This window comes from Osmerus eperlanus, chromosome 19 (genome assembly GCF_963692335.1).
Source record: "Osmerus eperlanus chromosome 19, fOsmEpe2.1, whole genome shotgun sequence".
Lineage (NCBI taxonomy): Eukaryota > Metazoa > Chordata > Actinopteri > Osmeriformes > Osmeridae > Osmerus > Osmerus eperlanus.
Window position 1 is genome coordinate 10,044,828 of NC_085036.1, and position 17,444 is coordinate 10,062,271.

General features: G+C 47.3%; 1 protein-coding gene across 1 annotated transcript in view; it reads left to right on the forward strand.

Annotated features, from left to right (window-relative positions):
- Window positions 1-5,437: 5,437 nt before the first annotated feature.
- The window catches only part of atp2a3 (ATPase sarcoplasmic/endoplasmic reticulum Ca2+ transporting 3), a 34,690-nt gene continuing 22,683 nt past the window's right edge, over window positions 5,438-17,444 (forward strand). The window contains 3 exon segments of the mRNA XM_062484880.1: window positions 5,438-5,788; window positions 14,096-14,113; window positions 14,380-14,462. Coding sequence (XP_062340864.1) covers window positions 5,671-5,788; window positions 14,096-14,113; window positions 14,380-14,462 — 219 coding nt within the window. The 5' untranslated portion in view covers window positions 5,438-5,670.

Here is a 17,444-nt window from a genome sequence, read left to right on the forward strand (position 1 = left end):
TAGGGTGAAGTGCCTTGCCCAAGGACACAACGTCATTTGGCAGAGCCAGGGTCGAACCAGCAACCTTCTGATTACTAGCCCGATTCCCTAACCACTCAGCCACCTGACTCCCTCAGGGATGTCACTACCACAAATCTCAGACTGGTGCATTTTTTGTTGTGGCATATTTTGCATATTCTGTGCATATTTACAGTTTGAACAAAGGTTTAAACGACGAGCGACTTTTAATTTTGTTCATTGTTTTCTTACCAAACACAATCAACCTCATAAAATAAAGCACTAAAATAAAAGGATTATTACAAATGTCCCTCCGCTCTCGCCTACCTCCAGCTGTTATTAATACCTGTTGCAGAATAACAATCCTACTCACTCTTTAGTTCCAGTCCAGTGAACCTGACTGTGTGTGTCTGTGAGTGCACCCCTATTCTCTCAGATTGGAGAGGACGTTCATTCCCTCCTAACCAGCTATTCTGAACCAGCAGCACCAACACCCCAGACACCAATAAGAAGACGTCTGATTGGCTGGTCTAACTGTCTGAAGCCTTGCAGCATTGCGTGGTGAGGTCTTCCTTCTGCAATACCAGGCCTCATTTTAGGCCCCTCCCCTTCCTGTTGCTTTTGCCACAACAGGCATGTCTCTGTGGCACTGTAACTGTCAGAGGCCAACCTCCAGGGCGGTGGTTAGCACCCTGTTGGGAGTTCCAGCACGTCCTCTCAGACAGCGAATACCGTCGCCCTCTCCACGTCAGCAGGCTGTAAAGCAGGTCAGGCGTTCACCGCTATTGGGTTGATCCCTTCTGTTGATCAGTGGGACTTAAAGGGGCAGTCTGTCTCATTTCACAAGGCGCTGCTTTAAAAAGTGTCACACGACAGAAGCAGCTAAGCCACACCCTTCGTCAACCAACATTGTGTGCTACATGAGGCACGATGCCCGGACCAATCACAACGCTCTGTTTACCTGTCTGCACATGACCAGTAAAAGCCACCCTGGTTGGATGCGGCTTCCTCTCACGGATGACTGTCCCTCGCTAGACTCCGCCCCTGTTGTGTGTCCCTCACCTATGACCTGTCGACAGGGGCGGAGTCTGGCGAGAGACTCATCGGCGAGAGGAAGCTTTATTAAACCAGGATTGTTCCTCTTTGACCGGTTACTATGCCGACAGACGGAGAGATGATGAGCGGAAGAGGAGCAGGGGGAGCGGGGCCATCTGTCCCTCGTTAAAAGTCATCCGACGGAGGTGGTCGGGTCACCACTGGTGAGAGGGAGAATCCATCAGACCACACACACACACACACACACACACACACTGAGAAAGAATTGTCTGGGTTTCCCATGAAATCTGATTGAGTAGAGCAGTTATCTCTGATTCCTTGGTAGGGCAAAGCCGGAAGCTGGAAGCTGACTGTGAAACAGGCTTCTCAAGGTGTCATGTTGAGGTGGGGAGGCTGAGTCAGACCTGTGTGAGACATGCATCCTCCATAGGGCACTTCATTACAGCAGGCCAGGATTAATCAGCACCTTTGTCAGGCCCCTCTGGTGCAACCTTTTCTGGTTTCCGGGGAGCCGGTTAAATACTAGGCTGTGTGGAGTCCTTCTGGGACCGTGGCCATGGCTGACAGGGCACCAGCCAGGAGGAGGACTTACTCTGCTTCTCCCAAGCTGTTGTGTTCCACAGAGTCAAGGAACACTTCACGTGCTTGTGAGGAAAGTGGCACGTGAGTTGCCTCTATCTACAGCTTTAGCTTGCTGGAGAAGACAACATAGAAGACGACATCGAGAACGTTTCAAAGTCACCACCCTTTTTCTTGATTTTCTAAAACATGTTGTTACCCAGTGAACAGTTATGCTGAAAAGGGCTTGAGGCGTTTCCTCACTCCTGCCGCGAAATGTTGTTTACTCCATTTCCCAGGTCACCGCTTGGTAGTTGGAGCTGTCTTGCAGGTGCTCCAGACCGCTTCAATTTGTTTCCAGTCCTTGCTGATGAGAACCAGCGTGTTCATTGGTAATTAAAGAAGGCTTCTTGGGAAATGAACCATTTGGTACTTGATCATCTATAATGGCTCAGCCAGTAATCAGCGATGATCAACTCAGAGACACGAGGCCATGTGTAGGGACGAACCACTCATGGCATCGCAAGATAACAGACTCTTCCTTTACCTATGGGGCGGCCCTGTCGTCCCAAACAAACACACCTTAATCAGGACACACTATAATGATAATGTGTATTCATTAAGCAGATGCTTTCCTCCAAAGTAACTTACAGGGGAGATTCTAACCTTCAACCTCTTGATTTGTAGTCAAATACTCTTGATTTGTAATCAAATACTCTTCTACTGTACAAATCAACGAGACAGCCCACCGGTTAAAAGAAAATGCTTCACTTTGTTTTTGTATGCGGTAAAGTTGTCGCAATACAACGGTGGGTCACAATGACTGATGGGTCAGAATGACCCGAAGATAACACAAGGGTTAATAACTGCTAAGAACGCAGAGAAATTGTGATGTTTCCATCACTTGTCTGTGGGGAGATTCTCGCTCAGATCCATAGTTCTCTCAGTGATCTCTCGTCTTGTCTCCCTCCAGAGTTACAGAAGCTGTAGCTTTGGCGTACCTGGTGAAACAAACAGAACCTTTCACAAAGTAGAAAAAAAGGATTTCTCGACTTGTCAAAAAGTTATACTCATGACAGTTCATAATTCAAAGCTCTGCTTCATTGCTGACAAGAACATGTTTGTCTTTGCCGATGTCTGGTTCGCGTCATCAGTCCCTTGTCTTTTCAGGGTCCCATTGCTTACCTACGAGGGGACATCACCCTCCACAGTCCTTCCATTTGACCAGACAGCATCGGACAACATCATAATTTAAACAGACAGCCTCATTGGGAAGGGCAATTACCCGTTTTTTCAGTGTTTGATTCAATTAATCGCTGACTGACAGGCTGAGATGAGCTGGGCCGGGGACTGATGACTCATCTGACAAAAAATGATTAAGTGACAACCGGAGTCGTGCTTGGACAGTGTGGGGGATAGGGACAGTGTGTGAGTGTGTGTGTGTGTGTGTGATGGTGGATGGGTTTGTGAAGCTGTGGGACCAAGTGTGAGCAGTTCTGATCTGAAGTCTTTACGTAGGAGGGCTGAGAATGAAACAGGGTTTGGGAACACAGGGAAGAAAGTGATCCGTCAAAAGACTCTGATATGTGTTCTCATCACAGGGAGATAAATCAAGATACATCAGAAACGATGGAGCCCGAGAAAATTGATGTTTTGAGCTTGATTAATCTCTCTGTCCCTCTGTCGGAGATTGTTTTGGAATGAAACTGACATCATTTTCACCCAATCGCTGTGAACTATTGTCAATTGGACCATACCATTCTAAATGGGGAATGGGGGGGGGGGACGGGGGGGACGTGATGTTGGAGGATTGAAGTAGGTGCTCTTGTACAGACAGCTCAGCAGTGGGAAGTTCCCCCATGCTCTGACTGTGTCATCCTGTGAAATGACGACTGCGTCACAGCTCCCCGGAGCCTCACGTTGTGTGTGTGTGTGTGGGGAGGGAGGGAGGGGTGAGACGTTTATTAAGGTGGGGGCGGGGGGGGGGGGGGGCAGCAGTGCTAGTTGCCTGCCTGTCAGGTGCAGCTGCTGCAGACTGCTGTTGACTCTCACTTCAGATCTCCTTGATTCAAAGTCAGCAGCAGCCGCTTGCACTTATCACAGCCCTGTGGATCTATCAGGAGATATAGAACACGAAGACTTGAACTGAAAATGCAGGCGCCATCTTGTTCGTTCTTACCTCAAGGGACTGCACAATTACACTAACAGCTGTTCCAAATACTCTTTGAAAACAAAACATTTGACCCAGCTCAAACTGGACCCCGTACTAATGCAGAGGTTCTGACTAGGTTCCTTTAGCATCAGAGGAAGCCCAGATTATGTCTGTTATGACCTTGGAACTATAATTCATTTGGTGTAGGAGAGTCAGACTGAGGTAAACTTATGGTAGGAGGAAGGAAAATATCTCCAACTCTTTCATGCAAGGATAGCCACGATCCATTTCCATAATGTAAATGAAGGCTGCAACCAAAAGCAAAGGCAAATGCTGCTGGAAGGCTGAGAGACAAGGCTCTATGGAAAATGTTATGTGACTGGAACTGGGGGCTAGCACAGACAGCCATTGTGAGCCACTGGAGAGAGAGAGAGTGAGAGAGAGTGAGAGTGAAAAAGAGAGAGATAGAGGGAGGGAGGGAGGAAGAGGGGGAGGATTTCCCTCTCGTAAGAGCTTTGGCATCCGAGGGGTTCCCTCAAATGAGAGGAATCAGAAGGCCTTTTGTAGTCGTGCATTTGGCTTCTCTTACTGTACTCTCTGGTTGTGTCAAACAGACTCACACACACACACACATCCTCCGCCAGTCCCAATCTGGAATTCACACATTTCAAAACGATTTGCACTCCGCTGCATGAAGATGCTGGCCCTACGTGTCTGAAAACCCTTTGTCTGTTAAATGCGACATTTCTGAGTTCAGAATCTTAGGCGTCAGTCTGCAGGAGAGTGGATTGGATGGGAGGGTGTGTGGTTCATCCTGCTTGGTCTGCAGCCATGGTCAGCGTAACTGCTAGTGGTGTGTGCATGGGGTTATTGACAGCTATGGACAGACCAAAAGGGGTGGGGTCTTCAACCTCAGGACCACAGAGAGGTCAGGGGTCAACCTGGCTGCACTCTGAGGATGTCACAGTTATTTTGCACCTGTGTTTGACCAGCGAGCCCGTAGCCTCGTGTCTACATTCAACATGTAAAAGTTCTGAAAGTTACATAGGGTAAGCTGCATTTGTTCTAAATAGGTTTGCTGTGAGAGGAGCCCAGCTGTGAGTTGGACAGAACTGGAGCACCTTGTTCCTGTTATACCTCTCTCCCAAACCCCTCCCAGTCCACAGCCTGTGCACTGCAGACGGCCTATTTCAGCTGCTGCATGTGACTCACTGCAGTAATGTCACAGGTGATGAGTCAATATGGTGCACTATAGATTTCCCATTCCTTTGGTTTGTCTGAACCAAACTAGGTTGAATGTCCACCACACCTGATGGACGTTTCCTTAAAAAAAAAAACCTTCCTAAGACAGTTTCCTTTATTCACTTTAAGATGTAGAGTGATTTTTGTCCATAAGAAAATATGTGTTTGGAAGTGTTAAATGTAATTACTAGGAGTGATCAGAATATTACAGTGATCGGAAAACTACCTGCTAAGGTCATATGCTGTTTCTGTTCAGAAGTGATAAAGAAAATTTGTATGCAGAAGCCAGCTTCGCTCAAAGGATGAGGTCGAAAAATCCACTCAGGTAATGTGAGCCAATGGGAACGCAAGGGAGTGCTCACACACGCTAACTCACCAAAGAGGCGGTCCCTCCCCAGCCCCAACACAGCACACCTTCTAATTCTGATGAACTAGGAACTGCGAGCTTATCTTTGAGCAATAGCAGAGTCGATATCAGGGAACCGTAGGTTGTCTACAGCTGAAATCGTCTGCGAAGAGGCAGGTGACTGTCTGCGCACATCCACCTCCGCTAGGCAGTCTGAAAATACATCGGTGGACATTTACTGCTGTTCCATCTTTATTGTCATTTTAGATGTTGCTTAAATAACTACATGCCTTTCGATTTAATTGTTTAGTCAGCCGACATGGAAAACGCGCACACTAAATCAGCATCGGAAGTTCTAGAGAACTTCGGTGTGAACGAAAACACAGGACTGACACTTGAACAAGTGAAAATCAATTTAGAAAAATATGGACCAAACGGTGAGTGACATAAACGTGATGTTTGATGTGTTGGCTTAAATGTGTTGTTAGTTGGAAAGAACTGATATCGATCTGCCAATGATCAGAGTATGAAGTTGGGGAGATTATTCCTCTCATCAGAATTTAGCCAGTCTGTAGACCTGTACCCTACATCGAAATGTGTGTTTAAGATTTCCACCTACAATTTCGCACAGTTTGATTCATATGTCGCACCTGGTTTAATTCTGGCTCTGCACAAAGTTCGGGCAACGCACGACGCACTCAAACCTAATCTGAATGTGCCGAAATCGACCATTAGGATGGATTTTTTTTACTTCAGTGTTTATTCAAGGTCCTGAGCAAGTAAATGACACTTTGAATGTTGAGAGTGTTGAGTATTATTAAAAGCAACATTCGTCGACACGACGTGATAGTCGTATGATGCCATCATTGAAGTAACTGGTAGTGACTGAACTGGAAACATAGGGCCCTAGCCATCCTTCTAATTTGCATGAGTCAAATATACGGACGATTGACATTGTCAAATGTAGGTCTATACTATAGTAGATAATATTATCTGCTGAAATTGAGAACCAGCATTTTTTTTTATTTTTTACCAGAGGCACCCATGTATGATAAGGAAGTGCAGACATGACATGAAAACATCATAGATTTTAAATTGAGTCGGTAATAATCTGAGGTTCACATTGCAGTGAAATAATCGTGTATGTGAGTTGGACCTTCGATATATACCTCTTATATACCTAGACCTTTAATAGTATTTTTTATAATATTTCTTTAAGGCACTTAATTAGGGAAAACCAGATTGCAATAAACACCAGTTGTAGAGCCAGCTATATATCAAGGGCCATGTGATGAAAACTTGCAGAAAATGTCCAGGGCTGTTTGTTCACAGAGTGTTGCATGCAGACTGTTGAGCTGCAGCAGAATGTGTTACCTCATGGGGCTTATCAAGCACACAATAAGTCGTCTTGCCGTATGTCGGGAGACAAATGTGCTATGTATATTTATATATATATATTTAACTCAGCCACCGTCAACATTTACTGCTGTCCCTCAGGGCTTGTCATTTGCATGTGTTTTGGAGCAGCGCACAGCACTGTCAGAGTGAAACAGCAGCCCTTTGTTGTAACGATCAAGTGTACCCACAGGCCTGTGATGACTTCATGGAAAAAGCAACGTCTTGTTGTAGATAGTGTCTCTCTTGCTTTTAGCCGTGAACTTCCTGCCTGTGCGAGTGCATAGATAAACGCCGGAGGGAATACCCTTTCCTCTTTTGGCTGGCTGTTCAGTAAACCAAGCTGTACTCCCAAGACCATCTATAACACATTAGAAACCGGTCTGTGTTGTCTGGTTCCTTCGCACAGGGATGTGTGCTCGCTGAATGGTTCTTCCTCCCTTCTCTGAAAAAAACCCAGCCTTTGTAGTTGGCTGCATACACTTGGGGAGTTTGGTGTTAGTTGCAGTAAGCTGCTGTTCAAATGCTGTGTGTGGGTGACGGTGGCCTCTGAGGTAACTTCTTTTGCTCTGACAAGCGTACACATTAGTTTCTCAGGGTGGCAGGAGTAGTCTCATAATCACAAGAATCACGACACCAACATGGCCACGAACATCATGTCTGACCTGACTTGGATGCACAGGGGGGAGGCCGAGTAGAAGATTGAGACTCCCCCACACACACACACACACACCATTTGGGAGGGAACCATTCCTCCGGAGCAAGACTGTACCAACCTTCCCGTAACGTCCACTGTATACGGTAGCGAAATCCAGGGAAAGATATATGGCATGCCAGTCCCTCAGACAGAGACATAACATTCCTGTACGGCAGCGGGAGGCCTTTTACACGCTTCGTCTGCTGCTGGAATGGAGCGTCCGGGCCTCTAGGAGCCAGGCCCGAACGCCCAGAGAGAGGGGACCTCGTGCTGCTATCCTCACGCATCGCGACCGTTCAGAGTCGGGAGCGATGGAGGACCTGTTGATGCTGTGCATCGCAGGCATGTTCAGTTTGAACAGAAAGCATCAAGTCAGGGCATGTGCTTGATTGCGTGGTGAGATGTGGTTTGTACCTCTGAATTAGGGCTGCTGTGTTCTGGTTTCATGTTGGGGTCAAATTACTTGTGTGGTTATGGCTTTGTCTGTAACCTGACATGTTCAGTGACAACATGGACAAACTGGCTGCATACATGAGTTGCGTTGTAGATACTTTCTTAAGTGAAGTAGATGGACTGTATTTCTAAATCCCTGAGATTTTAAAATGCTTTTAAAATAGTTAATGTCCTTTATTTTTCTAGCAGTTCTGGCCTGTGTTACCTCTTCTTTTATCTTTGTTCAGGCAACTTCATAGTATTGATGTTTTAGTGAGCATTTATCATTAAACCATTGCGTAAAAATTTTCCACATCTCACAAGACAGATGGAGTGATAAGCCTGGACTCTATTTCTACCCTGTCAACTTCTGTGTTTGGAGGAACTCTGACATATGCAGCATGTTTTTAGAGTGGGAGGTGGTCCCACTTCCAGATGGTGGAAAGTTGGCCAAACCCCACAATCCCACTGACCTTTTCTACAATCATGGGGGGGAGTGGTGGTGGGAGGAGGGGGGGGTGACCTTCTATCCTCCACATCATGGCCCATTAGGCTCACTCTGAGGCCAGGCCTTGATGGGCCTACTCCAAACACACACACTTCTCAAAAACGGCCTCTTCTCAGGCATGAAATGGACGATGTCGTTCTTCAGATTGAGTTCGACACAACTCGACTTGCCTGCTGGTGTGATCTGTGAGTGAGCGTCGTAAAGGAAGTGGTGTGTCTGGTCTCCAAAAGCACTGCAGACGTTTGTGCTTTGAGAACGTGCAGTGTGACTTTCTTGCACCTCCAGGCTACAAGTCTCCTCTGGGTGTGTGTAAGGCCAGCGTTCTGGGGCCTCAATGGTGGGCTTGGTGGTGATTGGAAGTCTGATGTGGTAAATTCACTGTCCAAGCCTAACGTACTGCAGGGAAGCATTGTGCAATACAGCACACGTCTTCATACACATACTTTTCGAAAAAGGAGCACCCCTACTGTGTTGATTCACTTCCTGTAATTGCTGGAGTTGGCTTATGCTTGACTTGGCCACAATAAGAAGCTGACAGACCCGACAAACGGCACGGTAGAATGGCTTATCTCACTTCCTGTTAAAATACTATTTCCCCCCTCCCCTCCCTCCCCGCCCCTACCCTTGTCTTGAACACTATTTCTTCACCCTCGTTTTTCTGGTTTAATTTCACGACCACAATGCAATGCATTGTCTCTACCGTATAGGTGCCAGGAACGATTTGGAGTCTCGTCAGAGGAAGCGTGGAAACGGTAGAGGGCGAGTTAACAGAATGCCTCGAGTCCTTGGGGCTCCTGAGGGCTTGACTCACTTCCCTCCTCCAGTGGCGGTCTGTGTGACTGCCTTCACAGCACAGGCTCTGTGTTCTGGACCCTGTGCTAACGGGTCGCTTGTTTTCTGATGCCCGCCTCCCTGCTGCGCCGTCCTCGTGGAGTCAGCCAGCTGTCGGAGGAGAACGCTCTCCTGTCTGTCGGAGCGCTGCCCTGCCTCTGGTGCTGCCTCCGTATCGATGCTTCTCCCTCACATGCATGTGGGCATGGTGGATGTGGTTTCTCGGGGTGGTATTTCTCGAAAGGAGACTGTTTCTTGTGAATTTCTTCCCGTTTTGGTAACTATCGTGATGTTTCACCCCAATAAGCACAGATGCATGTGTGATGTCGCAGATATGTTTCCTGTTATTGCACATGCTATTGACATGCTGTAGTTTTATAAAAGATCACAGTTGCATTTTCTGAAAACAAAAATTTACCCACGTTATAAATATTTTCGGAGAGCAATGACTGCATGCCACCAGTGCACACCATTAGCAGGGGTTTACAGAGTAACCAAGTCGAGTGTCTCAGAGAGACACTCTCCCCCTAGAACAGTCTTTGCCTTGGTCTTACATAAGGTTTTCCAGCAAACCACCCATTCAAGCAGCCGTGTATCCAGGAAAATATCCTCACACATCACCCAATACCAATAATGACAGCCTCTTCTAAAACAGTCCCCTCCCAGGCCAGGGGCCGTGGCGTGTAGGGAGAACTTCTCTGGTCTGGCTCACACAGTTGGACCGTGGCTGTGCGGTCTTCCCTGGTCCAGATACCAAAGCTCTAGTAAAGCTGGATCAGAACACGATCCAAACCCCTGCTTCCAACCCACAGAGAGGGAGACGGAGGGTTTCAACTTGAGAGCTGCCCAGACACTCGACTGGCAGCCATTGGCTGCATGCAAACCTAACTCTGGCTTCTAAAACTCAGAGTGAACCCTATAAATAGATGATTGTTAACACAGATATGTCTTCCTGCCAGCCAGTCTGATTGATGACAGTTACAGGGTTTCTAATGGCCCACTGAGGGAGTCTGGGCGGGGTCTACGTCTGACAGCTAAGGCCTCCTCTGGCTCTGCCCAGTCGGGGGTGATGCCGAGTCCTGCGAGGGGAGATCCAGTGACAGAAGTAGGAAGTTACGTTCTATTGAAAGTCTTATCAGGTTTCATCATCGTTGAACTTCCTCTCGTGAAACTGATCAGACGGCCATGTTCAGTGTTCTGCAGAGTGAGTCAGCGAAGCTCGGCGGAGAAGCTCTGTACTGTACTGTGGTGCCATCACTGGTGTGTGTTGCTCCATATACAAGGTGTGGAGTGCATGTTAGTGTGTGTGTGTGTGTGTAAGAGTTCAGATGACTGTTGGAGAAGCTGTTCGGTGAGCTGTGCATGCAACAGTGGTGTCATCCCTGGTGTGTGTTGCGCAACATGGAAGCTGTGTGTGTGTGTGTGTGTGTGTGTAAGAGATGAGTGCAGATGCCCGGGTGTTAATCAAGTGTGGGAATGGCGCTGAGCGTTTAATAAGGACAGAACATCTGGACCGTTGCCATGGCAGCACACCTGAGACCGAGGTGTCCTCAGTGGGCGGGGCCTCGGTCCTCCTCTTCACATCTCCATATTAGTCATGATGAGTGACTCAGCAACAGAGACCCTTCTGCCCCTTCACTGACCCCCGGGGGGCTATCCAATCATCCCTAACCACGGGCAGTGAGTCACACACACACACGCACGCGCACACACACTTCAAAATCAGATTATACACCTCCAAGAAGAGATTATCCCCGTAGACTTGCATGTTAATGAGGGAATAAGTGTCGTCCGTTCACTAGGGCTACCTTCCTTGGCAGTCCCCTTCTCTTCCCCCTCATCCAACCAGAAAGCATCGATACCGTTCGTTGGACTCATCAGTCACATTTAGCAAGGCTAATGCATTCCCACCTTCCCGACAGGAGAATACATTACCAGCGAGTGGGAGTCTTTAGGGGTCACTATTACCATCGTGGCATTTCTACATCTGTTTTGTAATCCTTCAGAGAGATGCCTGGACTGGTTGTACCAGGCAGGCAGGAAGCAGGCAGCCAGCAGGCACGCAATCCCCAACTGTCTGGATGTTCCCTGGTCTTTACTGCTCCCTCTACCACCTAGGCCTCTGGCACGCTCGCTCGTTTAATAACAGTAGCTTGAGTGCTACAAGCTGGGGGTTTCTCATGAGCTTGTGTTAGTGACTGGACTGGTTCAGTGTGGAGTGAGGGTCCTCCTCTAGACAGGGTTACAGGTTAGGGAGTACAGAGTGGTCAGAGAGGTGGGACACGTATCAAGGCCCTATGCATTGCATAACGGTTATTCTGGGTGAATTTCGACAGGCGTTGGCGGACTTGCCCGACGAAGCGCTGTTTTTTTCCAGTGGCGTCCACACGCCAAGTAGCCATGGTAACTCTTTTGAAAACTTTCACATATTTATAGGCCTGAAACACAGCCTGTTGTTACTGCGCTGCTTTCCATATTATGGCATGTTTGCTTTACAGGCCCTGCTAATGATTTGAGCCGTAATTCTTTAAAGGGCGATATTAAAAAAGGCAACGTCAACCAGGCCAAGGCCTATGTACGGGCAGTTGTATTGTGAAAGCTTCTGTATCATCAGATGGTCTCAGTGTTGATAGATTGTGGGCAGGAGGGGGGGGAGTGTGTTTCCTGCTGGGCCGGCCGTGGATATGAACCCCCCCCCCTCTCGCCCCCCCCCTTCCACCCTTCTGTTGTTGGCAACCGTATCCAGGAAGTGTCTCCCTGCTCTCTGCTCACACTGCTGGTGTGTAAACAGGCTGGCTCCTGTTTTCATTGTCTGTACAGCCAGGTCACTGAGGGAGGGAGAATGAAAGAGTGGAGACACACACACACACATTCTGTAGGGAGAGCAGGGGGGAGAACAGAGAGGCGTGGTGAAGTCAGTCGTCAGGAATGTGCTCGGGCAGGCCTGGGCTGACACAACCCAGATGACTGCGAGGAGGGAATCCTTGGCACACGGTTGCACGGGGAACCCCGTTCAACCCCTCGAGCCCTCCCTCTCTCCTTCTCCCTCTCCTTGCCCCCTCTTTCTCCCTCTCCTTGCCCTCTCTTTCTCTCTCTCTCTCTCTCTCTCTTTACCTCCCTCGCTGCTCTCTAGCAGGCCTGTGTTTGTTCCAGCCCAGGATCTGCAGCCAGCCTGTCTGCCATTAAAACATCACCAAACACCAGAAGAGGCTCAGAAAGAGGGAACATGTCAGACTGGCAGAGCATGAAAAATAGCAGGACCCATTTCTACTTCAAACACGCACACGCACACACGCACACACGCACACACACACAGACACACACTACATACACTTTTAGAGAGAAGAACCAATTGATAACTTTCATATGATCAATATGCAGGTTTTAAGTTTCATTCAGATGATGAGTCATCATCGGTTTTAAGGCCCAGGGTGTCAGGAATACAAAGTGGTAGGCTAATGGATAACACATTAGTTTAATAGTTTTATATTTACCAGTAGAAATGGAATGCTTTATGAACTCCGGAGCTGTTTTGTGATGAAAGTGTTGTCGTAGCCCACTCTCTGCCTACTCAGATAACATAATCAGTGCAGAGAAATAAGAGGCCTCTCTGTCCTTCAAAGCACAATGTATGCTTTGTACAATGCATTCTTTTAAAACCCAGCCAATGAAAAAAAAAACTGTTCAATTAAGGATTATTTAACCTGAAATCAAAACACATTTTACTTTCCGAGGGGTAAGACGGAAAGTATGCTGGAAGAAATGTCTGTTCTTGTTTCTGGTTCATTTGGTCATGACACTGATGATCGTAAGATCATAAAGCCCTTTGTGTAATTCCATTTGTCACAACGCTCTAATATTTAACTTTCCATTTAACTCGTCCATGTGTGTGTCAGCATGGTGCGATTCTTCTCTTGGGGATTGTTTTTGGAAAACTGTTCTCTCCAGATTCCCATCCCAGCCTTCCACTCCACTGCCTCAGTGCTGGTCACGCTTCATGTCAAGCACAGCCTCTGCTAACACATCGCTTCTCCATGGGTCTGTGCCTGCCATGACTAGGTCAACTTGTCATCTAAACTCTACAGCTCTTGGAGCCTGTATATAAGAAAGTAAGGTGTGAAGATATCGTATTTATGTGATTGGTTTGATTGTTCATCAAGTAAAGCTTTCAGCCAAGATGACCAGTTTTGTTTTGTTTTATGGTGGATGAGGTCATTTGGCATTACGCTCTGAGTGGCTGTGTGACAGTGGCTGTGTGACAAACAGGTGTGTCTTTTCGACTGGTGATCGGGCTCTCCTGGTCCCGGTTCCGGTCCTGGTTGCTCTTCCCAAGGTTTGCTCGTGGGTGGTGGAGCTGTCTTCATGTGGGCCAGAGGCACCAGTGAGCTCTGATACAGCTCCTGCCTCTTCACCCTGTCCCCCTCCCACACACCTCCTGCTCCGCATCGCCCACACACACACACGTGCACGCACACACACGCTGTGATGACTAAACAGCAGACTTTGCCACAGCCTATAGCTCAGTGTATAATAACTAGGGTTACTATATGTCTGAACTGCCATCTCATCAAAGCTTTACATCATGTTCTTAGTATAAACCAGAAAAGAAACAATCGTATTTAATACAGAAAGAATTAAGAGATGACAATGACGCGGATCCCACTAATCCTTATTTCAGAGACGGCTTGTGATGCAACGCCCCCCTCCCCCCTTTATTGGATATTTAATCATAAACTAATCACCAGGATTCTGCCACACTGTGTGTACATGTCGGAGCATTTGAAAGCCAGGCGAAGTTAATCAAATGTATTAACTAGACTTTGTCTTTCTCTCTCTCCCCCTCATTCCTCTGCGGCCTGCTGCATCGGCTGACACTGACAGAGCTCCCAGCTGAAGAAGGTAAATATTGATTTTTCCAGTGTGCCGTACCTCCTCCTTGTACAAGCTGACAATTAGCCCTAGCCCAGGATCTGTGTTGACTGAGGTAAACCCAGAGAGTATACACCCAACATCCCACCCATCCTGTCACACACGGTCCCTCTGTCAACACCAGGAGACCATCGACACACCTCAGACTGTCTTACCGATGAGATTACCGTGGTAGGAGCTAAGAAAGGTCTGTGTTTGGATTATTCAAGAGTGTGTGTGTGTGTGTGTGTCTGCAGGCAAGTCACTGTGGGAGCTGGTGGCGGAGCAGTTCGAGGACCTCCTGGTCAGGATCCTCTTGCTAGCAGCCTGCGTCTCTTTCGTAAGTCGTCCACCAGACAACCGGCGAAATGTCAGTGCTTCTCCACTGTCTGACTCGTGTCTCATTCAGAATGCATGGAGCTCGCATCATCGCTGCTCCTCTTCAACCCACACACATAACCGGGCCGCTGTGCTGAAGGATGAAGGTTTCCAGGACCCCTTTTACATTGTTTCATATTCACAATGCTAAACTCTTTTACAGCTACTTCTCAAGGACCTCAAGGACAGGCACTATTCAGTGCCTGTCAAAAGTTTGGAAACATTTACATTTACATTTAGTCATTTTAGCAGACGCTCTTATCCAGAGCGACTTACAGTAAGTACAGGGACATTCCCCCCGAGGCAAGTAGGGTGAAGTGCCTTGCCCAAGGACACAACGTCATTTGGCACGGCTGGGAATCGAACTGGCAACCTTCAGATTACTAGTCCGACTCCCTCACCACTCAGCCATCTGACTCCCATCTGGTCTTTTATTGAGTGATTGAGTTCATGCATTTCAAAACAATAATAAACAGGTGTCTCTCAAAAAAATGCTCAATGGCGAGGTGTTTCCAAACTTTTGAAAGGCACTGTACGGTGATGTCTGCTGTTCAAACCATGTGTAAAAACCACCACAACAGTACCATGATTATTTTCCTGGTTCTGGAGAGCATGCTTTCTAATACGATGCCTAAATAGTGACCCCATTTCTGGCTCTAGTGGAGGGTATGAAGGGGTGGGGTGGATGGTCTGGGGAATCCTGACTCCATAATGACTCTTTTCCATCTATTACTGAAACTCCCCAGTGCCTCAGGTTGGAATTATGCTGCTATTTCAGGAGACGGAAAAAAAGTATTAAATTGTATATGATACTATATAGCGACTCTAATTGCTCATGTTTTTAGCCCGCTTTTTAAAAAGTGGTAGGGTTTTTCAGAAAGGGCTGTTCAGACGTGGGTTGTAGTTGCAGTGTGAGCTTAGAGTGTGGGTTTATTTTTCCTTATGTAATTTGGGCTGCCCTTACATGTCATTTAAATGTGTTGTTTACCGTGGAACCGAGCCCTTGTTCCATTCCACTGGTTTACAGAACCTGCACCTCCTCAACAGCTCTGGCCTGGTTCTGGCCTCACTCTACATCACGTTGCGTGAGTACTTAGCGAAAATCAAGCATCAGAAGTACACCTCTGACTCCCAAACCTCCATTGCTCGAGCACACCAAATAACCAGACGTCTGACTTTCCTCAGAAACTCCCCGCACCTGAATCACCCACCTGGTGCCTTGTCAAACACACACCTATTGTTGTGCATCTCCACCCTCCTCAGCTTCGCTGGGAGCGACAACTTGATCTCAGAGCTGCTGTTTTTCTTGGGGCTCAGATGCAGTTAGCCTAGACGTGTGCCCTTAGAAGGCCTCACACGGTCCAGCCCTTCTCGCGGGCTCAGAGGGAACGACCTCGGAGATCTGTGGTGCAGGCGAATGCAACTGATGGGGCGTCAACCTGGAACTCATTTGGGTGTCAGTTTGAATAGATTTGACTGGAGGTACTGAGTTTATCCTGGCTTTTTGCATGGCTTGAGTGTAATGACACTGGGGAGGGGGGTGTCGCGTCATTGGGCTGGTCTTTCTACATCACCCAGTCTGAGAGACCAGGAGCAGTGAAGAAAGGGTGCGAGGTGTTGAATCTACTTGTCTGGCGTTTCAGCACAGGATCAGAATTATTTTCCCCAGTTTTTCCATGTCGCTATGTGAGTGAGGGCGTCGGAAGTGAATGGTTTTGGCTGTGCAGGAAGGGAGCGCAAAAGTCAAATGGTCATTGCATGAGACCTTCGGTCTCTCTGTTTTTGGTGAACAGACTGCAGTGGCATAATGTGTGAGTGGTTGTGAATGTGTCCCTCATTTTTTACTGTTGTACAACCGTGGAACTTTTTGTATGTTGATGAATAAAGTGTTTTGTCCGTCTCTTCATAAACGGAGTGACTAAGTTCAGTTGAGTTCTGGATTTTAATACGTATTTATCAATCTGCAGATTGGGAGAAAACCAGACCTCTGACAATTAATGACAACACAACACCTGGCTTAGGTCTCAATCATGTCTCTCTCCGTTGGGAAAGCTGGAGGACCATCTTTTATAGGGCACAAGAATGTAAACGTAGATAGTGACAGTCAGGCAGTAATGACGTTACAACAGTCTCAGAGAAAGAGATTCACTGCTCCCAACACATGACAACTCTCAGACTAGATAGTTCATATTTGGAGCTCTCCTTGTAGTCATGACAAGGGACGTTTAGCCAGTACTTTCTCCTGACCCCGAACATCTATTAACCTGACACATAGACACAATATACTCTTATTAATAGCAAGCTTACATGAGAACGTACTAACTAGTATCCAATGACTAGTTCTATTGATTAGTGAATAATGTAAGCACACAGGAAATCCCAATGTCTTCCACAATGTGAGACAAGAAGTTCACCTGAGTAACTTTTTAGTTACAGAGTAAGGTTTTTAAAAGCCTTAATACTAAGACTTAACAGACTCCCCCAGTGTGTCCTTAAGGCCAGTTTAAACCTGAGTAGTTCTATTTCATTCCCTCTTTGTAACTCCTGACAGTAAAACGAGGATCACTCGCTAAGTGCCAGAATTAGCTTTGAAACCCCAGTGTGTGGTTTTCGGGCTGGCTATCCAAAGAGCTCAGATCAAGTCGCCTTCCATCAATATTCTCCACACAGACGGGAGATTTGCAGCCGCAAACGACCGTGAATGATGAGCTATCGACCAGGCTTGAGCCGGCGCTTATCCTGGTGCTCAATACATGATGTGGAGAAACCACTTTTCTGGGATCTGGTTAAAGCCCCTCCTGTTATCTCAAGTGATGCATCTCTCTCTCTCCTTCTCTCTTTTCCATTTCTCACTCTCTCTCTCTCTCTCTCATTTTTTCTTTCTAGCCATTTCTCCCAGTGTTTTTCAAAGAAACAGTCAAATTCGTAGAACTCTGGTTATGTT